Below are 22,563 nucleotides of genomic sequence, written 5' to 3' on the forward strand. Positions count from 1 at the left end.
TGCTGGCTCAGAGCGGCGGAGTGGCCATGAAAGATCCAGAAAAGTGTCGGGAAAGAGGCACGCCCGCCACCTAATTCCACCCTCAGGCCTGGGGATTTCGTGGGAACAGGGACCCATGAGCCGGCTCTGGAGAGGCTCCCGGATCCCCCAGCTCCAGGGCGGATCCTGCTTTCTGCTAGGGCTTCCCTAGGCGGCAAGGAGGAAAAGAGTCCTGGTTCTCCCTGTGGGCGAGGGGGAGCAGGAACCCCATGTTGTCCCCTCTCATGGGCAATGCTACCACCCCCAGCAGCCCGGCAAAGTCCTTCTCCACCCCTTCCTAGAGACGAAACGGATTTTAAACCAAGACACCCGTCCTGCGACTGCTTCCTATCCAGGGTTTCTTGTTTTCTTTTTTCCCCCCCCCCCCCCCGGACAGGTCAGAGCTGCCCAATTTTTTCTTTTGAAGCTACAAACTACGTAGATTTCTTTTCTGGGCCTCAGATGGGGGTGGGGGGCGGTGGGCATGAAATACAGAATGTGGCCCGACTACATCGCCATCACTTTATTGTATCGTCACCGTTAACTTAACTATAAATACTACGGTGGGCAGCGAGGCGCTGGCGGCCTTGGACTTCGGGGCTCGAGCCCCTGCGCACCCCCGACCCCAGGCGCCAACCCTCCGGGCTCTGTACACTATTTACAGCTCCTCGTTCCTCTTTCTCGGCCCCCTCCCGCAAGGCAGCGCGTGTGCAAGAAAGTAGCATCGTCTGTCTGTGCAAGTCCTTCGAGTTAGTCAAGAGCCACAGCCGGCCCGCGGCCGTCAGCTGTCCGAGTCCAAATCGCTTTTACCTTCCTCTTCCCTCTTCTCGGGCGACGCCTTTGACGACGTCTTGTTCCACTTCTCGGCGTTTTCCGACTCCTCCGACGAGGACCGCTTCTGCCGCCTCCATTTGGCACGGCGATTTTTAAACCAGACCTGTTGCGCAACGGACGACAAAACAACAGTTAAGATCAAAGGCGCGCTCCCCCACGGCCGGGGCACCCCCGGGGCCCTCCGTGGCCGCCGTGACGCCGGCGTGGGCTCGGAACCCGGGGACCCCGCGCGCACGCCAACAAAAGGACAGGAGACTCGCTCCCGCTTCCGCATTTCCATTCAACTTCCTGGGCCTAAAGCGCCCTCCAGCAGCCTCCGGGCCTCCACGGGATGTTTTGCAAGTTCAGGGAGACCCGAGCAGAACCGAGCAAACGCGGCGGGGGCCCGATCTCGCCACGGAGGGCCAGCAGGCGCGCCCACCTCCACTTTCTCCTCGCGGAGGTGCACCTTCCGGGCCAGCTGCTCGCGGGTACCCACGTCTGGGTACTTGGTTTCCTGGAAGAGGTTCTCCAGCGCTTCGAGCTGCTCGTCCGTGAAGATGGTGCGGTGCCGCCGCTTCCGCCGGCAGTGCAGCTGGTTGAGGAGTTGCAGCTCGGTGCGCGACAGGGTGCCCACGTTCATGTAGGGCAGCATCTGGTGCGGCACTGGGGACACCAGCACCGAGCCGGGGCCCTCGTAGCCTGCGACAGAGTAAGACGCACGGTCAGCCGCTTTCCTTGCCACGGGGCGCACACGCCCGCCCGCCTGTCCGCGACGCACTCCGACTGGAAAATCCTCTGCAAGGGGGTGCTGGGAAGCGGGGGTGCGCGGAAACCGAAGATGCAGGGAAATGGGGGAAACGTGCTAGAGCGTCCGCGCGCACACTCCCAAAGCCAGCTAGGGAATCCCAAAAGCCTAGTCTCCCCATGCAGGCACTAAGTTACAGTTTCCGCTAACTCTCGCCTAAAGTTTGCAGCAAGTGTACAATTCCCCGTGCCCGATCGGCAAAAAAAAAAAAAAAAAAAAAAGTGGAGGGGGAGGGTGGGGAAAGTTTATTTTTGCAAGGAGAAAAGTTTGCGCGAAGTGAAAATAGCAAGCGCCGCCGCCCACCCACGCTCTAGGGACTGAGGACCGAGGCAGGCGGAGGAGGCCGGCGAGAGCGCGACCCTACCTGGGGGCGTCGGGACGCAGGAGCACTGCTGGGCACCCAGCGGCGGCACGGCCCCGCAGCAGGCCGGGCCCACGGGCGCCGCCTGCACGTGCAGCTGCCCGTAGAAGTAGTTGTTGTAGCCGAGGCGGGAGCCGCCGACCGCGGCCGGGAGGCCTGCGCCGCCGGGGGCCACCGGGCGCGGATAGAAGGCGCCATAGTCCGAGGAGGCGCCGCCGCCGGCGCCGTAGAGCGAGTCCCCGTGCAGGGCCGGGAAGACGACGGGAGCCGCGGCGCTGGGCGCCACTGGCAGCACCGAGTCTTTGCAGCGCGGCCGGGCGGCCAGGATGTTGTCGATGCTGAACATGCTGGCGGGCATCCCCGAGCCCCGCGCCGGGACCGGGGGGCGGCAGGGAGGCGCCGGGGAAAAAAGCCTCAAAGTGGGTGGGGGGGGTCCACTCTCCTCCAGCGGCCGACCAAACCGAAAGAGAGCGCGGGCGAGCGCGCAGCCCCGCGCCCCTCCCCGCCCCCTGCGTCCGCTCTCCCTCCTCCCGCCCTCCCCTCTCGGCAGCGTTCGCTGAACCCAACCCGCGGGTAGGACGGAGTTTAGACCAGCTGAACCTCTTGTTGGTTTTATACTGAGTCGACGTCATCCTGGATTTAGTTCCTGGTAATATGCAGATGACAAACAGAACCAGATTTGGCCCTTTCGGTTCCTTTGGGTGGGGGGACTTTAGGGGAGGGGGAGGGGGGAGAGGTGCCAAGGGGAGGGGGTTGCGGGGGCCAGAAAAGGGATTGTGGATTGCAAATTAATGAAATTAACCTAATCTTTCCCATTCAGCGGCCCCGCCGCGGGCCGGCCGAGCTGGGCGGGCGTCCTAATTACTCCGGTTAATCTCATTAATTCCATTGTGCGGCGCAGTTAACAACTCCTTGCGCCCGACCTCTCCGCCCCCACCTTTTTTTTTTTTTTTTTTTTTTTTTCCCCTCAGATTGGGTCCTATTATTGGGTGCGATTTCCTCTGCGAGAAACTCAAATTCATTGTGGCCAGTTTTACTTTGAGGCTACTTTTTCTCCCCACGTCGGAATTTGTTTTGTTTTAGAAAATGCGAGGGGCTGCGTCCTCTTTCAAGCAAGATTAAAAATTCCGCTTTTCCTCCGAGCCCCCAAGCACTCACCGCCTAATTTCACCTCAGTTTTTTTTTTTATCTTGAGGTTTTCTCCCGAGTGGAACTGGTTAACCCCACCCCAACCTTTTTGTTTTTGCAAAGGCCAAAATTTCTAAAGGCAAAAACGACGAAAGAGGTGCGTTGTGGTTCTTAAAATCCATGCATATATGTATTTTTTGCAGTCACTTTGTCTCTGAAATCTACCATAAGAACCCGTAGGCCCTTACACAGCGGACACCAAATTCAGCCGCTATTTAAAATTCGCCACCAAGAGCAGCATTCTAGAAGCGATGCTTCCCGCTGCTCCCTGTGTGGGGGCCGGTGGGTCTATGTTTGTTTGCTTTTTTTCTTTTCTTTGGTAAAAATCGCTTTTGGAAATGGGGTGTCTTCTCCCCCATACTGTTTTTGTTTTCAATCCCAAAACGGGGCTTTTGGGATTCCTCACCCCATTCCCCAACAACTGAGTCGAATTTCCCCCCGTGCGTCTCGCCGGTTCCCCGACTGGGACAGGCCACCTAGCTGTCCTTCGCCCAACAGGCCCAGGCTGGACTCCCGGAGCCCCGGCGGCCTGGCCCAAGCCGGACTCTGATCGCGGCAGGCGGCCGCGGTGATTTGCGGGATCCTCCGCGCGGCACGGCCGGTCCGCCGGAGCTGCCGGAGGCGCATCCAAGCCCACCACCGTGCGCAGGCGGCAGAGCGCCTTTCGAGAAGGTAGGCGACGATACGCGCGGAACGAAAGTCGCCCCGGAGGTCCTGCGGGCCCGGCGTAAGCCCCAGTCTCGCAGAACTGACCTTTCTCGGCCCTTCGCGCAGGCACCCCCAGCCGCTTCAGGAAAAGGGGTAGTGCCGAGCCCAAACGAGACAGCCGAGGGCCGGGTTGGGGGGCAACTCGGGTTTCCCGAAGGAGGGCCGCTTTTAACTCACGCCCATTTTCTCCCTGTAGCTCTCTGGCTAATTAACAAGGGTCCCTGCCGGCTTGTCTGATGTTGCTTCGGTCAGGCCACGTCTGTGGGCTGCCTCCTCCCGGGCGGTAGGGCAAAGGGGAAAGGGCACTTGTCAATTCGTGTTCCCGGGTCAGAGGAGCGAAGGCGCGGGGGGTTTGGTCCGGCCCGGGGCGCACAACCCCTGCCGCGCGCAGGCGTGGCGGCGAGAAGCTAGGCGGCGGCGCTTCTCCTAGGCCTCCCTTCGTGGACTCTGCACCCTCGGGCCCACCCGCTCGTGGCCCAGGAGCCTTGCTTCTAATGCTGAGCAGATTAAGAAGTAGTTGTAGGGGGAGACTAGGGCGAGACCGAGATGGGTCTCAGTTTGGGGAGGCAATCGATTTTTTTTTTTTTTTTTTTTTTTTACAATAAAAACTGCTCCCCGGGGATGGAGTGTGACCCTCTCCTTCAGAGAGGTCACGTCTAGGGTAAGAAGGGCAGCCCTTTCCCTTTGCTACTAACCAGGGATGGAGGCATTTGCTCTGGGAGACTTAAAAATCACCAGTTTCCGGGCACATATTCTCCGCCAACCTTTCCTGGGTTGAATTCTGCAGGGCGATTGATGAAAGACAACTAGGGGCCGCAACTCCTTCGGCGACTCTGGCTGCGTTTGTGTTCGGCGTTGGGCGCCCTGGGCAGTGCGTGCGTGCGTGCGTCCGTGCGTGCGTGGATTTTTTAAGACCTTTGCTGAGCTGGGCGGAGGCAGAAGCGTTTCGCGACGGAGTCCTCGTCTGTTTCTGCAGAGGTGTTCGGAACCGCAAGGTGCCGAGACGTCAGCCACCAATTTAAGAGTGCTTTCTAGTTTTTAAATAAGGCAGCCTGCCCCCCCCCCCCCAAGCATACTGCCTCCTTCCACTTGGTACATTGTTCTCTTTAATAATGAGATTTAGCAACCCCCTAGACTTCGCCTCTTGCTTTTCTGCAATCCTCTCATGGTACCCTCCGACCCCTGGAAGGAAGAGCACTGTATCTCGAGTCTGAGCGTCAGAGTTCTAGACCCAACGTTGCCACCTTGCAAATCAATCACCTTGCAAATACCTCTCTAGGTCGTGGTATTTTTTAGTGGATGGAACAGACGCCAACAATCATTGGGTCCCTTAAAACTGTGAGAATTCTCGAGGCTAGGTGACTGTCGCCTGGGGTAGCTTGGGGGACATTTTTCTAGTACTTTTCATTGAGGCCAAGAGGCAGCCTATCCCCACCCCCACCCGGGTCAGGGTCTCTATCAGCTGGGTCCAAGATCAGGAAAAGGGAGTGAGAAAGCTCTGTGCTCTTGCAGAAGGGACTTTCCGGGAAGAGGTCACAGGGACCCAGACGGAGCTCTACTCCAGTCATTGAGTCTCCCAGGGAGCTCACCCCCTGCGAGGCGGGGTCTCCCCATCCCCGTTGCCCCTCGATCTGCAGGCTGCACCGTGTCCGCGGGGAGGCAGGAGCCCGGGAAGGCAGTCAGCGGTGCGATGTCCGCGCTGAGCGTCCTCTGCGGGCCCCAAACCCACAAGTGTCCGCAAGGCGCCAAACAAACAATCATCGCCCAGCCTCGCCGGGCGCAATTCGAATAACAAATGCAACGCACGCAAATTGCCTGCCTCGTGTTGCTAAGCGATTGTTTGTCCGCCCGCACGCACCGCTCAGCATGGGAGGACCGGGAGCGGCCAGAGGCGGCCAGCAAGCGCTTAGGTGGGACGTGCAATAAACACGCCGCTGATTTTACTTATTATCACCCAAACACGATTTCACGCGAAGCAATCACCATGCCAGAAGTCTATGAAAATGTGTTTGTTGAGGAGTCCGTCGCCCCGGTAATAACCCTCATTTTTAATATATTAAAGAATAGATCAGCGGATTCCGAATGCATAAGGTATATGTGCGGGTCGGCATCTCTAAAGGCGCTTTTGCTCCGCAGTCATCGCTAAATTGATTCATAGAGCCTAGACTAAATTGCTTCTCTGATTTAAAACCGAGTGCCCAGATTTGGAGTGTGCGTCTGGGTATCTCTTCCCGCCCCCAAGATATTTTCATTAGGGAGAAAACTGTCGCCCACTGCCCTTCCACACACTCACACACGTGCACCCATGGCTGTAAAAAAAAAAAAAAAATGCATATGCGGTCCCAACTTCTTACGGTTTCAGGAACTTTCTTTTCTTAATTCTTTCAGCCTCTCTCCCGGTCACAGAGCACAGCTCATAATCGGATGCCCTTAAGAAGATTTTTCGTGGCATGGGCAAAAAGCCGGCGTGTCCTTTACAAAGGTAGGGAGCCCCCTCGGAGGAGGGCGAATTAGCTGGGTCAGAGGAATTAGGAACAATGCACAGACCCGGCTGCTGGGGGGTGCGCGGTGTTGAGACCCCAGACGGTCTCCACAGGGCAAATCGGCTGTATTGTTTGTAGGTGGGCTTTAAAAAAAAAAAATCCAGTGCCTCAAAAATAGTGCTCAAACCCCGGTCCATGGCCCTGCTGCTCCGAGGACACCTCCGGTAGCCCCAGGGGGTTTTCCGCGTGAGGTTGGGTGGGTGGAGTACAGCTCCAGGTGTAGACGCGGTCCCTGCTTAAGGGCAGCGCGCCCATTCAACCGGGATATAGGGACCCTTACTAGGCTGAGTTTTGCCGCAAGTTTTGCAACATTCCAAACAGGCGCACTGAGCCTCGGAGGACGAAATAATCAAGGTGTTAGGAAAATTCAACATAACTCGGGGTGTGTGGAGGGGGGTGGGGAGGGGGGGAGAAAAGGGTGGCGAAAAATGACGTCTTCCCAAAGCATCCGAAAAAAAAAATAGCCTTGGGTTTTCAGGGTTGGAGAAATCCTCTTTCAGCGGAGCTATTTACCAAAGTTTGTTTCAAAGGGACTGCACCATTGCTTTGGCAGCTCGCAGAATGCAAATGCCGATAATTTGTTCTCAGTGGAACTTTCTCTTGAAATGATTAGCAAAGTCAGTCAGTTGAAAATTAGAGCGAGTGCACAGACAGTTCCCGAAGCCCCTCGCTCACCGATATCAGCTTCTAAAGTTTTCATTCATGTAAACCTCATTAATGAAGATCTTTTATTTAAACGTCAAGGGGATTTGAAATTTAGAGTAAATTATGAAGCTTGTATGTCTAGCCAAGTCATGGGTCAAATGCATTTGTGAAAAGCTGCTCAAAGAGCATATGGTTTTGAATTTTTCTACAATGACTAGTGTTTAAATAAATTGCTTGTACTGCTTAACTTCATGTGTAATTTTGACAGAAATTGGCCTATAGCCTTTTGATATGTAAACATTTCAGCCTTTTATGCGGTATAAAAAAGACACTCGCTTTTTAGGATCAGCTCAGGCAGTCACCCTGTAATTCAGAAAGCTGGCATCTACCATTACATTCTTGCTAGATTTCAACTTTCCAGTGGCAGCCTCAGGGAGAGAGAAAAAAAAAAAGGAAAGAAAGAAAAAGAAAGAAAGAGGATATTTCAAAAGCGATGTCCATTTGGGATTAAAAGCTGCAAATGAAGGGAGAATGTGCCACTTACTATTTGAAAGAAATGGATAAACCATAGTTATTAAAGAACATTTTCTGTCATCTTTCTTTAAGCCAGCCCATCTGAGAGGACACTTAAGCGGGACTGGGACTGACTGCCTTGTCATTAGATGCTTATCTTAGAGCCGAGTCAATCAGTCCAACACGCAAATAGGTGTTAAAAATCTAGGTATCGCTTCAGGATGTTAGCGGCGAGATGGCTCTGTGTCACAGAACCCATTAAGATGCAAAAATCAGTCTGGGAGGAGAATCCGTGGGCACGGGATGGCTGGACACAAAATGGCACGTCTGAGTCACGCATGGGGGGGGGTCTTTCTCAGCGGGAGGCTGTGGCTGGAAAAGGCAAAGTCTGCATGGGGCGCAGTTCAGAGACCCCTCTGGGCTGCCAGTGTTTCTGAAACACGTATACATCTGCATAAACCCATTTGTTGCTCATATATCCATCGTCTCCGTAAACAAGCTTGGAATGTGGATTGGAAGGCTGGTTACAGAGCCAGCTGTAGCTTACCAGTTACCCCGGGTGCTAGACGGGGCCACACACTTGCCGTGGCGGCCACCTCCCCTTCAAGCCCCGTGTTCTCCTGGTCCTACCCTATTTATCCTATACGTCAGCTTTGTCCTACGCAGACTTTCCCGAGAGACCTCGCCCCTCTGTGAAGTTCTGGAAGCAGTGAGGGGAGACAGGAAGCAACAGAGACCAGTTTGTGCACAGTTGAGCCACCAAGCAGAGTGAGATCTTCTTTATAGAGAGACCGTCCGGGAGACAAAATGTGATTAAGAAAGAAGACTGGCCGGGAAAGACAGGAGGAGGTGTTTTATTTACATTTCTTACGCATTCCAACACATCTTACTGTGGTCAGCAAACCGGAAAGGAAAGGACGTATTTCATAACCTAAAGAAGGCACCAGACTTTTGTTTTGTTTTGTTTTTTCCTCAGCATTCTACATTCCTATCTTACCCTTCTGCCCATTTTGAAATGAATAAGGGTAGATTTTTCCTGTTAGCCGTAGTTGTAAAGTTCTTGGAAAAACAATTGATTTGCTAATAAAATATTTCCGTAGCTTTCAGCTGCTTAACTTTTAGGAACTTACGCCGAAATGTGTTTGTGATCAAAGTTAGCTAGGCGAGATACGCATTGGGGGTGAAAAAGGAAGACTTAATACTCAAGAGATAATTTGGGAAGTTGTGGGTTGGGGTTTTTTGTTTTGTTTTGTTTTTGAAGGAAAGACTATTAGAAAATAAAACTGAAAATTATGGGGAAAGACAGCCATGCCTGGGTGGCCGTGTTCCGTGTCCAGAAAGGTTGGTTACCAGCAGAGATATGTGTAACGTGTATTCATCTTTTTAGAGAGGACTTGATGAAATGGTCATTGGACAATACGTCAACTTCAGGTCTGGATGCGAGATGGATAGCAGGTAACTTTACTAGCTCTTTTTCAACATCAGAACGAGGAAACTAACAAACATGTTCCCAGATGTGTCTTGTCCTTCAAAGCAGTCACCAAGGGAGGCTCCTACTTGCCCCAGCATCACTGTCAGTGACGGTTTTGAATAGTTTTCTCAACTCCTAAAAGGTCACTTACTTGGGCCCATTCATTCCTGTCTGCCTTTGAAAGAAGCAGCTAGACTCCCTTGCCCATCGGTTGTGTGCCGAAATCAAGGCTTCCGTGCCGAAATCAAGGCTTCCGAAAAGCCTAAGGAGTTGGATGAAGTCATGGGAAGTGGCAGGCGGGAGGGAAGCCACTTTCAGAGGTCCAGAGGTCACAGGTCCTGTCACCTGCTCAATCCCACCAGCCAGAGGGTCTGATGCTGTCACTCAACTGGAACCTGGCTTTGCTGTGGGAGGAACAGGCTGAGCTCTTCCCAGGGTGCCTGGATAATTCAGATCAGTTCTCTGTCCCCGAAAGGAAAAAGGAGAATTCCCAGAAACAACCTCAACTTTCAGTTTGTTTGATTTGTGTTGGGGCTTTTATTCTCTTTTCTTAGCCAGGAGATCGAGAGTTTTGGAATACACTGCCCTCCACACACACACACACACACACACACACACACACACACACCCTCCCTCAGCCCCTCCCCGCCTTCATTTTGCACACTTGATCACTTCTGGGCCAATCAATCCCAATACCAGCTCCTTGGTCACCTCCTTTCTGGAGGTTGTGTTTATTTTCTTGTTTGGGGGTGTCTGCCTGCACCCAGGGACAAAAACTGAATGATGCTGGGTCCCGAGGTGGATTTGGTTTCACTTAGCAGTAAAATTCTTTCTGCAGACCAGAAGGTCTTGGATTTAAAATCACAAGAGTCCGTCTCCCCTGTCATTGGGTTGTTTGTAATTTATGTATTATGGGAAAAAGTAGTCTGTTCATAGTAATGATCGCTTGGGGAATTGAGTATATGAGCCAAACACAGGACAGTTGAACTGAAAAGAACCCCTCTTGTCTACATGATACCTCGCAGGTTTTTTTAACAGGTCCCCGAAGAACATTTCATTCCGCTCTCATAAGGTTTGTAGATATAGTCATTTTCAGCTCTGCCCGGTAGGTCCACGCGATATTTGCAAGTAGAATGCTGACGTCAACAAACACTTTCATGCCCAGCTAATGACAATGCTTTCTCTGAAACTCTAGGATTCTGGACTTATTTGAATCTTAAAGTGTCTCCGGTTGACTCTGAGATGGGAACATAAGTTTTTGATAATGCTATCCACATTCTGATTTCAGCCGCGGCCGTTCTTTTTTTTTTTTTTCTTTTTTTTTCTTCCCCCCCCCCCAACCCCTCAGAAAGTAGCTTTCCAAGCTAAACTAGGTGATCAAGTGAATGCTTAACTTGAAATAAGTTTTGAAATAACTTGTTCACCATTCCAGTCCTTCAGTGAAAGCGCAGCGGCAGAGAGGGCTGCTTCCACAGCTCTCTGCGCGGCAGGGGAATTCTGGCGTTTCTGAGGAAAAGGTAGATATTGAATATGTGTGGCGAATGCACACCCCTCCATATTTCAGGGAAATTCTTTATTGAATATTTCTCGCTCCAAAAGCTGGAGTCACTGTGAAATCTCGCTCCTTGGATCTCTGTCGGGGCTGACCTAGTCTCCCGACCTAGGAACAAATTGCCTTTTTATGGGCGTATGTTCTAAATGGGAGCAAACATCTCCATCTTGAGGCATAAGGCTGGAGAAACTGGTATTGAGGGCTGGCCATGACTAGGTCTAATTAGGGCGAACGACTAGTTTGTTTGTTCTAGAAAATGGAGCGAAAAGGGGAGCCCGGGGGGCTCAGTAGGCTAGGCGTCCGGCTTCAGCCTAGGTCATGATCTCCTGGTTCATGAGTTTGAGCCCTGCGTCGGGCTCTATAAAACAAGGAAATGCCCCGCTCATCAGCTGGCTGAACAACACCTTTTGTTCCCTGGCCCCAAGTTACCTTTCCTCCCTTCTGTCCCCACCCTAGTTTGTCAGGACTCTGGCCACACGCGGAAGGCCCCTGCTCTGTGCCGCTCAGTCTTGGTGCCTTCGCCGGCTCTCTTCTCCCCCTCCTACGTGGCCTTCCCCTGTTGGCTCCGCGAGGCCACACTGGCTTCCCTGTCTGGTTGTGCGGACGTGGCCTCTGCCACCCTGAAGACCCCGGAGGTGACCGTCGGGCCTTCCTGTGCTGCAGAACGAGTCCTCTTAGGGTTGGAAATCTCTGAGCTGGGACCATATGGGCGGAACCGGCACTTGGCCCCGTGCGCGTGTGCTAAATCACTTGTTTAAGGAGAGAATACATTTTCACCCTTCCCCTCCCCACCTCCTTGCTTCTACTTCCTCCCCAAATTCCAGGCGAAAGATCGTTAGCAGGGGAGTGTTAATTAGCCACAGTGGGTGCTCTCCTGAAGTAGATAAAAGAGCGGGTAAGGGAGAAGGGCTGTCCATCTGTTAACCCCAGGCAGTTAGTTCTCCCAGACACCGCCTGGGGTCATCATGCGGCTGACGTGTGCATAAGAGTGCGCTGGTGTGCAGGTAGCCTTGGGCTTTCCAGCCACACCTGTGTGCCAAGGTAGGCCGATGGTCACCTTTGAACCTGAGGTCTGACACATCTGGGTGGGGCGTCCCACTGTCTTAATGAAGAAAGCAGGAAGACTCTCCAGGACTTCCCCGGTTGTGTCTCCCCTGGAGCCTTCCTTTTCCCATCTCTGAAATGGGGGAGCGGTCAGGAAACCAGCTGCAAATCCCCTCTTAGCTCAGACGTCGGCCGCTGGTCACCGTTAGCTTGTGTTCTGACTGTGTTCAGGGGAGATGCGTCCCCACTTCCCAGCGGTGCAGCCAAACGGGTCAGGATCCAGTTCAGGGCCGCGTGGCGATGTGGGAGCAGAGCTGTCTGGACAAAGCTGGCCCTCTGGGATGGGTAGATGGGTCTCGGGTAGTTGAAAAAACTGCTTTTGAGACCCTAAGCGGGGACAGGAATTGGGGGTGGGCCCTCGCCACCTTTGGGGGTCCTGTTTTCAGTCTGCGGTTACTACTCCCTGCCCCTCCACGGTGACAAAGCGAGTCAAGGAGAGACTCTCTTGCAAAAGAGCAAATGTTGAACACTGGCAACACGCTCAACGGTCCCTGTCTGATTCCATTCCAGAGCTCCCGACTCCAGAGTCCCTGCCCCCCCCGCCCCAACTCCCGTGGGTGGTGTGGTGGCTGAAAGTCCCACCTTCGTTGTCAGGCTGCCTTCCAGCTCTGATGCCCACGAGCCGTGTGAGCCGGAGCGAGCCCTGTGCCCTCTCGGAGTCTCAGTCTTCGAGTCTGTAAGATGGGGGTGGGTGCGAATGATCCTGTTCTCAGGGCGAGCGAGCCAGCGTGTGTGCCCGTGGAGCAGCTGCAGTCATTTGTCATTTGTAGGGCGGAAAGTCCTTGCCACCTCAAGGGGCGTTTACCATTAGGGCCCCCAGCTTTTGCACACAAATAGATCAAGGGACAGGAGAGCCTAACTATCTGCAGTGGTGTAGATAGAAGCCTGGGCTTGGTTCCTTGCACAACAAAAAGCCTCAAATCCTTTCCCGGGGAAATTCCCAAGGAAAATGGTGTGTCGCTTACGAATTGCAATTCTCCGAGGGCGCCTGGGTGGCTCCATGGGTTGAGCGTCCGACTGCGGCTCAGGTCATGATCTCTTAGTTTGTGGGTTCGAGCCCCGTGTCGGGCTCTGTGCTGACAGCTCAGAGCCTGGAGCTTGCTTCAGATTCTGTGTATCTCTCTCTGCCCCTCCCCTGCTCATGCTCTGTCTCTGTGTGTCTCCAAAATAAATATAAACATTAAAAAAAAATTTTTTTTTTAGAAAGAATTGCAATTCACTACCTCCCTTGATTTCTCAGATTAAAGCAACAGGGAGCCACGAGGGGTCAGAGGAGTCTAAGGACTTCGCCCCAGGTCTCAGAGCGGGGCGGTCAGGGTGCCATCATTCCTGGCTGGGCCTCCTGGTAGCCTGGGGCTCCTTCCACCAGACCCGTCCTGGTGCAGCCTAGCGCCTGCTTCTTCAAACAACCAGCTTGACTCCAACCCCACTGTGGGAAAAATCAAGGGGGCTTCCAGCTGTGAGGAGTCTGAGAAGCTGAGGGACCGCTTGCTGGGAGGGTGGGGTCCTTCGCTGGGAGGGTGGGGTCCTCCGGAAAAGCTGTGCACACACCTCGGGAGGTATCTTTGCCTCCCAAGGAAGCCAGTGCGGAAGGGGCAGTTTTTCGGTCAGAGTTCACTTGTGACCCCAGGCTCTTCCCCTCCCCTCCTCCTCCCTGCCACCCTGCCCCAAACCTCTTTGGGCGTGGCCTATATTATTCATAGGTTAACCTACTAAAGGTTAAGATTTAAGACCCCCTGAGTAAATCCGCCCAAGCAAGCCCTTCCACTCATGCTATACACAAGGTCTGCGGAAGGATATTCACGAGGGATAATGAAATTCATTTGGAACAACCTAAATGTTTACCGGTAGGGTACTCCTTAGATAAAGCAGCACGCACCCATAATAAATAACCACACGGCCATTGAGGAGAAGAAGGCCATCTCGTATGTACTAATATGGAAAGATCTCTAAGATGTCTTGTTGAATGGCAAAGTTAAGTTATCTGAAATATTATGACTCTGTGTGTGTGTGTGTGTGTGTGTGTGTGTGTGTGTGCGCGCGCGCGCACATATACAACAGCAACATTGACTATGGGTTCATAGGAGTTAACGTTTGGAAGGCAGTTAGAACAATGCATGGAACACGGTAAGTGCTGTATGGCGTTTGAGAAATGAATATATAAACGCACAAAAGAGAAAGATCTAGAAGGTCCACCAGTGAATTAACAGGACCAGTCACCTCTTGTAGGAGGGGCTAGGATTGGAGTAGATACTTAAAGAGGACTTGAGCCTTACTGCTAATGTTTTACTTTTGAACAAAGACACAGCATTCGTGTTTTACTTGTGACATTAAAATTCAACGTGCATTGAAACCCAGTATCTCCAAAATCTGAAACTCCTTTCCCCCTCTGCATGGGCAGTGTTCCAGGGAAAGGGGACCAAGGTCAAACAAATAATGAGATAAGCGACTACACCCCACCCCCATCCCCATTTCCTCAACTAACACCTCATCACAGGCAAACAACATCCTTGGAAAGGAGTCCCCCTCGCTAATGACTCACTCCCCTGGGTTCCTGGACAATGGCTGGGGGTGTGAAGAGGACGGGACTCCTACGCGGACACATTATAGGTTTAAAGTCTTAAGATTGGATTCTAGTCCCCAAACTTACCGATCAGATGCGTAAGTCACTTCTTCTCATTCTGCGACAAGGATCCCAACTTTGCCTTAAGTTCCCCTTAATTCTGGAGAGACCAGTGAGCCTTTAAAATTATAATCATCTTTGTCCCTTGGCACCTAACAGTGCCTGGCGCGAGGTAGGTGCTCAGTGGATGTTTGTGAAACTGAGCTGAAAATAGTTTGTAAGGAATTTCTGCGTGCTGGGCACTGGGCTACATGCTGGGGCAGAAAAGACGAATTTGCAAAAGTCCCTGACCTCATGGTAAGTCCCTTACGCTCAAAGAGATTTCCAGCAGTGAAAAGCCATGGCTAAGGAGAAATAAAGCAGGTGATCTTAGCTCTTGGTGCAGTGAACAGGACGGGACATTATTGTCACAGCTCAGTGTGTTGCAGCAGACGGAACACAAATGTCTGAGTTACACGGAGTCGCGTAAACTCGTAACTCAAATGTAGGTGCCCAGTTTGATTTTGATGTCTGTATAGCCACAGATCCTGCTCAGGCTTTTTCTGGTGAGCCAGCTTGATCTTGTGCTGACAATCAGGGCATGTAACTTTGATGTCATGAAATTTTGGACCATCCACCGTACTCAGACCTGAGCCCAAATCCTGGTTTCACCAACTCATGGCCAGGTCATTAGGGTGCCAGGGAGGGTTCCTGGGGTTTCAGAGCCTCAAGAATCATCCGTGTGAGATTGTGAGGACCGCTCTCGGGTTGTTGGATGGATGATAACTACTAGGTGCCTAGAAGGGGTCCAGCCAATGGGAGCATTCTGGCCTGGACAGGAAAGAAGGCAAGATACCTGTGCCCTCACAGAGCCTGCTCACCAAATGGTAGCCTGGGGAGGCTTTCTGGATGTTCGGATTTAGCATTTTCTAAGACCCCGAGTACCTTTAAGACTCAAGGCGTTGTATGGCTACTCAAAGTGACTCTGAAAATTAACCTCGGTCCTCTTCAAGGGCTGAGATAAAGACAATCTTGATAGTATTTCCTTATCTTTAATAGATTTTAAAGGCCTTTGCACTTGCGTTATTATCCTCATTTGCACGTGAGGAAATGGGATCCTGGAAGATGAAGCGGTATAGATCATACAGATTGTGAGAAAGGAGCAGAAGTCTTAGACCAACCCAAATCTCCCCGCAAAGCCGGTATTGTTTGCGCCTCAGCACCTGGGGAGGCAAAGAGGTGATGCAGAGAAAGGAAATTTTCAGCAAGGGCTTTCTGGGTTAGCTTCCTTCGGGGGGTTTGAATCTCCCTGATCTCAGTGTTTGCATCTATAAAATGCGGCTACTTGTCATCCTGTCCACCTAGGTGGTTGTGAGGAATAAAGGAGCTGGTTAGGAATAGCTTTCACAGGCATGGTGGCCCAGACGGTGATGCTCTATGGAAACACAGGGACCTAATTCACAGAAGTTGGACTCTGGTCAGAGGAAAACAACTTAACGTTGCTTGCGCTTTCCTTCGTGGGCACGTGAGAAAATGATATATCATAGAAATTACTCTATGGCTACATTAGCCTGAGGATCTCATCACATAGGGGTGCCTGGGTGGCTCAGTCGGTTAAGCATCAGACTTTGGCTCAGGTCGTGATCCCGCGGTTCGTGAGTTTGAGCCCCGCATGGGGGGTCCTCTGTCCCTCTCTCTCTCTCTGCCCCTCCCATGCTCACGCTCTCTCTCGCTCGCTCTCAAAAATAAATAAACCTTAAAAAAGTTTTAATGAAAAAATCTCATCACGTAAGAATGAAGGTGCTAAGTGGGTATGTCTGTACAGATGTGCACGTGACATTGGCATGGTGCTTAGCAGGTGTTAAGGTAGGGTTAATTAAGAGATATGGTGGGCGGGTGAGACCAGGATTTGAACCAGGTACCTGGTGGATAGCTGCCTGGCTGCCTTCTTCTCGATCATTCTGCTTCCCATTTGCTGACACCAGGGGAGTGGTTAGCACTTTGCCGACTGCCCCAGGGGGCCGCTGTGTCTGGGGATCCCTGCCCCACCCTTCCTCCTTTGCAGCACTGGGGACAGTGTGGAGTGCTTGGAAGAATTGGAGCTGATGGCAGGTGTGGGATGTGGCCAGATCGCTTTAGCTCTCTTCCTCTCCCAAGAGGGCTGTGGCAGGGCTGGGGTGCCCCCCTGCGCCTGGAGGGCTGATGACGCGGACAGACTGACAACCAGGCCAGCTGCACAGAGCTGGGAAGCAGGCCCAGCCAGGCTGCCTCCAGCAATGAAAGAATGTTCTAGAAACCAGGGCAAGGTTGCTAGTGCCTTGGAATGTGGGCAGCCCTCTGCCAAGTAGCAGGCCCCACATTCCCGGTAAGGTTGCTAACTGCTGGCCTTGGGGCTGGGGACATCATGGGACACAGGATCTGAAGCAGGCTCCAGGCTCTGAGCTGTCAGCGCGGAGCCTGACGCGGGGCTCGAACCCACGAACCACAAGATCATGACCTGAGCTGAAGTCAGAGGCTTAACCGACTGAGTCCCCCAGGCGCCCCTGGATTTAATTTAATTTTATGTGTTTCAGTATACTGAAATTCATTTTCCTATTGGTGCTCACATTTTCCTGTCTCTGGCGAATGGGAACCTTCCCAAATTTGCTTCTGAGTCCTAAACTGACAGCTCAGTCGTCTTTCATGGCTGCCCTGCTTTCTTGTTTCACAGGATGTTCCAGAATGATCGAGTTCATTTCCTGCCCGAGACCTGGAATCAACCATTCCTGGTTTCTTTGAGTGACAGTAAACAGTATTTAGAGACCATAGTCTGATGCTGGGGATGCTCATTTATACTGTTTTAGATATTGTTCCGGGTCTTTTCGGTAGATCTAGAGTTAACAGAGTAAAGAAAAAAATCCAGATCATTTTTTAAAGGATAAAATATACCATGAGTTTGTTCTGATGTTTCTAATCCTAACTCAGGTTATATTTAACCTTTTTAAACTCAGATCCCATCTTTTTTCCTACACCAAAATCCTGGCTCCCAACGCTAACAAAAATAGCTGAGGGGTGCCTAGGTGCCTCAGCAGGTTAAGCATCCGACTTTGGCTCAGGTCATGATCTCACAGTCCGTGAGTTCGAGCCCCGTGTCGGGCTCTGTGCTGACAGCTCAGAGCCTGGAGCCTGCTTCAGATTCTGTGTCTCCCTCTCTCTCTCTCTCTCTGCCCTTCCGCCAATTGCATTCTCTCTCTCTCTCTCTCTCAAAAATAAATAAAAGCCTTACAAATAGCTGACATTTATTGAATGATGATTATATGCCAGGCCCTAGCCAATACTCACAACCAGCCAAGAACCATGTTATTATTACACAAGGGAAGTCTAAGGCTCAGGGAGGCTGGAGAAGCTGCCCAAGGTCACGCAACTAGTTCAGGGCAAAGTCAGGAATGAGACTCAGGCAGGGTGGCTCCAGGGTGAGACCCTCCACACTCCCCTCCTTAACCGCCTCCCTTTGCTTAGAACAGTGGCCCATGGAAGGCAACCAGGGCCCCAGAGAGAAGCAATTATAGAGCAAAGAAATTGAGTGGTCACTTCCACAGAGGGCTGGGGAGACCGGGAAGGCTTCTGTAATGTTCTGGGTTCAGGGGGACACAGTCTAGGCCATGACAGTGACAGGCAAGGCCTGTCATGCCTCGTGCACCATAGATCATGTTAAATCTCAGAAAGATAAGCCAACTGACACGGCACCAGGGCATTTTGGATAACTGGCTTGTGTTAGTTCTGCTCCGTATTAGCTTGACCTAGTTCTGCCCCATATGAGCTTGACCTTGAGGGTGAAAGGGAGTAAAAATGCCACCCTACCCAGCAGAGTGAGAGTCAGGGAAGGGGTTCCCGTGGTGGAGTCCCGTAGTCAGCAAAGACTGGATGAGGCCATGGCGGCCAGCCACGATGGCCCCAGTGGAGTGCAAGGCGCCCCTTCGGACTCCCCTCTACTGACAAATGAGGAAACCAAGACTAGAGACAAAGAGACTGTCCTGAGCTTAAGCAGCTGTGATGTGGTACAACCTGGCCATGACCCCAAGGCTCTGACTCGAGCCCGGGCTCTTCCCTCAACATTTTGCAGCCCATGAACGTGGGGTCATGTTGCCGACGGTGGGTGTTGCTGTAACAAAGTGCCACCCATGGAATGACCTAAACAACAGAAACGTATTGTCCCACAGTTTGGAGGCTGGAAATCCGAGATCGAGGTGTTGGCAGAACAGATGCTGAGAAGGAATCTGTTCCGGGCCTCCTCCCTCCAGGTTTCTGGAAGCCTCGGTGTTCCTTGGATTGTCGGTGACCTTCTCCCTTCGCAGCATCTTCCCTCTGTGTGTATGTCTGGGTCCAGATTTTTCCCTTTTAGAAGGACGAAGGTCATACTGGATTAAGGCCCAGCCTGACGACCTCATTTTAACTTGATTTCCCCTGGAAAGACCTTATCTCAAAATCAGGTCATGTTCTGAGGTATTGGGTTAGGATTTCAACAGATGAATTTGGGAGGGACCCATCAATCCATGACACTGGGGATGGGGGGGACGCTTTCCCTACTCGGTACCTATGTGCTGGGCAAACCTTAGGCTCCAGCAGGCGGCTCCAGGCTGCTGGGTTTCTTCTGAAGCTCTCACTTAACGGTTTCCTGTCCCTCCTTTCCTGTGTGTGTGTGTGTGTGTGTGTGTGTGTGTGTGTGTCCTCAGTGCTCTGTCTGCTTTGTGTCCCCCGTCTGATCGTGAGCTGCTCCAGTGGCAGAGACCACATCTTGGTTAATCTTGCCCCTTCCTCCCAAACCGTGCTTTGCGGATTAAAAATTCTCCATACAATGGAGTAACATTTTCCAGGCCTTTATGTTAAGGAAATGCAACTGCTCACCTGTGTTCCCCCCACTCCCTCCCCTCCCTCTTTCAGCTTTAAAAATAATTTGCAGCTATCCTAATAAAACTCAGTTCAGGGCACAAATCACGGATGGATGCTAAAACCTCTGGGTGAAATTGTTAGGAAATGTGATACTTACACACTATCAGAGTCTTGTGCTACAGATTACTTATCAATTACAAAAGGAGACCAGAGATTTCTTAATAATTGAAAGGGAGATGGGGTGCCTGGGTGGCTCAGTCCGTTAAGCGTCCAACTCTTTTTTTTTTTTTTCAACGTTTATTTATTTTTGGGACAGCGAGAGACAGAGCATGAATGGGGGAGGGGCAGAGAGAGAGGGAGACACAGAATCGGAAACAGGCTCCAGGCTCTGAGCCATCAGCCCAGAGCCTGACGCGGGGCTGGAACTCCCGGACCGCGAGATCGTGACCTGGCTGAAGTCGGACGCTTAACCGACTGCGCCACCCAGGCGCCCCAAGCGTCCAACTCTTAATTTCAGGTCATGAAATCTCAGGTCGTGATCTCGGGTCTCAGGTTATTATCTCCTGGTTCGTGGGATCAGGCCCTGTGCGAGGCTCCTGCTCTCTGGGCTCGTTCTGGGTTCCTCTCTCTCTGCTCCTCCCCCTGCCCATGCTCTCTCTCTTTCAAAATAAACATTTAAAAAAATCTCTTTAAAATAAAAGGGAGAAAATCTAGGACTGCCTCAGTCAGTGATCGCAGTTACCCTCAGCAGGATGGGACGACGGACGAACACCACCAGCCCCTGTGGGATATAGTGGGAAGGATACAGGGTCATTTATGCTGCATATGTGTATCATTCAGACATATCCAGATAGGGGAGGACTCTACATAACAGCTATCCCGTAATCTTCAAAAATGCCAATACCACGCGAGATAAAGGAAGGTTAAGGAATTGTTCCAGACTGAGGAGACCGAGGACACGTGACAAGTAAATGCAGCATGAAATACTGGTTTGCATCCTGGATTCAGGGAAAGTTGCTCGGAAAGACGTTATTGGGGAAATTTGAATATGGAATGCATATCAGATATTATAAAAATGTTAACTTTCCTGGATTTCATAATGGTAACTATTACATAAGAGAACAGGCTTCTTTTTTTTTTTTTTTTAAGTATATTTATTTATTTTGAGAGAGAGAGACAGAGACGGAGACAGAGAATCCCAAGCAGGCTCTTTGCTGAGTGTAGAGCCCTATTCCAAGAATTGTGAGATCATGACTGGAGCTGAAATCAAGAGTCAGACGCTCAACCCACTGAGTCACCCAGGTTCCCCTAGTTCTTAAAAAATATATACTGAGTGCTCACTTCAGCAGCATAGAGACTAAAATTGGAACGATACAGAGAAGGTTAGCATGGTCCCTGCACAAGGCTGACATGCAAATTCATGAAACGTTCCAGATGTTTAGAATTTCTGTACAGGCATACCTTAGAGATATTACGAGTTTTGTTTCAGATGACCACAATGAAGTGAATATTGCAATAAAGTGAGTCAAATGAAAAAGAAAAGAAATATGTACTGAAACATTCAAAAATGAAAGGTCCCGGGGCGCCTGGGTGGCTCAGTAAGTTAAGTGTCCGACTTCGGCTCAGGTCATGATCTCGCGGTTCGTGAGTTCGAGCCCTGGATCGGGCTCTCTGCTGTTGGCACAGAACCTGCTTCAGATCCTCTGTCTCCCTCTCTCTCCGCCCCTCCCCGCTCATGTTCACGTGCACGCATGCGTTCTCTCTCTCTGTCTCAAAAACAAACAAACAAAAAAGTAATAAGTCCCAATATCTGCAACTTACGCACAAGCGGTTAATCAAAATAATAATAGGTGGGAAAATTTTGCAAACCAATGTTCTGCTCTGTACTGTTACCTACTGTATGTCACTGAGTCTGTCATACATGTATACATACATATCCGCGTGCACAAAACCAGGGACACACTACCGCATGCTAACTTGGAGGGCTTTCTGTGGATAATTTTGCCTAGAGCGATTTTAGCTCCACGTTCCGACTTCAGGACCAACTCCCCAGGTCGGAGACATCTCCAAGGTAAATATTGTCCACGATATTCAGCTAAAAGCAAGGCAGCAGCCCCGGGGTTTGGGATACACCGAGACTAAATCATTCCAGTGGGTGGAAGAGAGACGAACCGAGGGGGACGAAGAACGGAGCCTTGGGCCAACAGCCCTGGGTGCGCATTATTCAGGATGTTGAAGATGAAGGCGTTTGCATTTGAATTGGTAGAACAAGGCAGCTGGGCGCTTTCACCCGCATTGTCCAACAAAAACGTAACGTGAGCCACAGTGCGATTTCCACTTGTCTAGTAGCTGCATTAAAAAGGTAAAAAGAAACAGGTGCGATTAATTTTGACAACATATTTTATTTAACCCGATATATCCAAAATGCCTTCATGTCAGCCTACCTTTAATGTAAAAAGCATCAATGAGATAGTTTTCATTCTCTTTTTCACACTACAGCTTAGAAGTCTGGAATGTGTTTTATCGTCACCGCACATCTAGATTTGGACCAGCCGCATGTGGACGAGTCCTCAGGAGCCACCTGTGGCTGGTGGCCACCCCGTGGAACCGCACGGGGATTAGACCGTGAAACAAAGACTGGGGCGGGTTGAAATCCCAACGCTTCCGCTTATTAGATTCGTGACTGTCAGGCAGATCATTTAATCACCTTCAGTCTTCATGTTTCCTAGACGGTAAGATGGGATTTGACCAGGGAATCTGTCTCTTGGGTCGTTGCAATGGTCTGTGTGAGGTGCCCTATGGAGGGTCATTCACTCATTCACTCGTGGTGCTAATTCGGTCATTCTATCTATACAACAAGGAGGTGTGGCTGTGTGCCAGGTGGGCCACTTGGCAGGGAGTGACCACCCCATACAAGGGTTCTATTTATACTGAACAGCCCCGCCCCGAGCAAGCATAGATTAGGACCAACGCTGGCAACTCCTGTGCCTCTGATAAATGCATAAAGAAGATGCTGGAAAGAAGAGATTGCCTGTCTGTTGTGATGACTCCGAGCTCAAAGACAGACCATTCTGAGTGCCCAGATCAACCCAAGGACTTAATTATTCAATGGTGTTCACCCTACACGTGCTGGTGCGCTGAGCGGCCTGGAATTGTAGCGGTTACAAAAGACGGCAGGACCAGGGTAGAGAAGCTTGAAGCTGAGCCAGCCAAGGAGCTCGTGTTTGTGGGAGGCAGGAAGGGGCCAGCGGAAGACCAATAAGACGGTGGGGAGGGGCAGAGAAATGGGACAAGGCCCATGGTGAGGCCATGCTATGGACCAAGCGACCAGGAAGGTGCTAGAATTAAAGGGGGAGATGCTGTTGCTA

At 51.5% G+C, this 22,563-nt stretch overlaps 1 protein-coding gene, 1 long non-coding RNA gene and 1 other non-coding gene across 3 annotated transcripts; 2 read left to right on the plus strand and 1 right to left on the minus strand.

The window, feature by feature from the left end:
* Nucleotides 1–404: 404 nt before the first annotated feature.
* GSC (goosecoid homeobox) lies at nucleotides 405–2,455 on the minus strand. Its single transcript, XM_045451966.1, has 3 exons — nucleotides 2,004–2,455; nucleotides 1,274–1,533; nucleotides 405–955 (listed from the first exon to the last, which is right to left on the minus strand). Exons 1-3 carry the CDS (start codon nucleotides 2,356–2,358, stop codon nucleotides 800–802), a joined length of 771 nt encoding a protein of 256 aa, XP_045307922.1. The 5' UTR covers nucleotides 2,359–2,455; the 3' UTR covers nucleotides 405–799.
* A 98-nt stretch (nucleotides 2,456–2,553) lies between these two features.
* On the plus strand, nucleotides 2,554–22,094 carry LOC123584264. The gene is made up of 5 exons (XR_006705284.1): nucleotides 2,554–2,649; nucleotides 3,687–3,860; nucleotides 6,285–6,378; nucleotides 8,264–9,052; nucleotides 21,695–22,094. It is a non-coding gene; the product is annotated as an uncharacterized LOC123584264 (long non-coding RNA).
* LOC123584514 lies at nucleotides 20,529–20,635 on the plus strand. Its single transcript, XR_006705482.1, has one exon. It is a non-coding gene; the product is annotated as a U6 spliceosomal RNA (small nuclear RNA).
* Nucleotides 22,095–22,563: the final 469 nt, after the last annotated feature.

The sequence above is a fragment of the Leopardus geoffroyi genome, chromosome B3 (genome assembly GCF_018350155.1).
Source record: "Leopardus geoffroyi isolate Oge1 chromosome B3, O.geoffroyi_Oge1_pat1.0, whole genome shotgun sequence".
Taxonomy (NCBI): domain Eukaryota; kingdom Metazoa; phylum Chordata; class Mammalia; order Carnivora; family Felidae; genus Leopardus; species Leopardus geoffroyi.

Excerpts from the sequence above, each read along its gene's own strand:
- GSC (XM_045451966.1), bottom strand. The coding sequence starts at position 2,358 with ATGCCCGCCAGCATGTTCAGCATCGACAACATCCTGGCCGCCCGGCCG. Across the intron at positions 1,534-2,003 it reads CTGCGTCCCGACGCCCCCAG|GCTACGAGGGCCCCGGCTCG; the intron begins GTAGGGTCGCGC and ends ACTCTGTCGCAG. Across the intron at positions 956-1,273 it reads TCCGCGAGGAGAAAGTGGAG|GTCTGGTTTAAAAATCGCCG; the intron begins GTGGGCGCGCCT and ends GTTGCGCAACAG.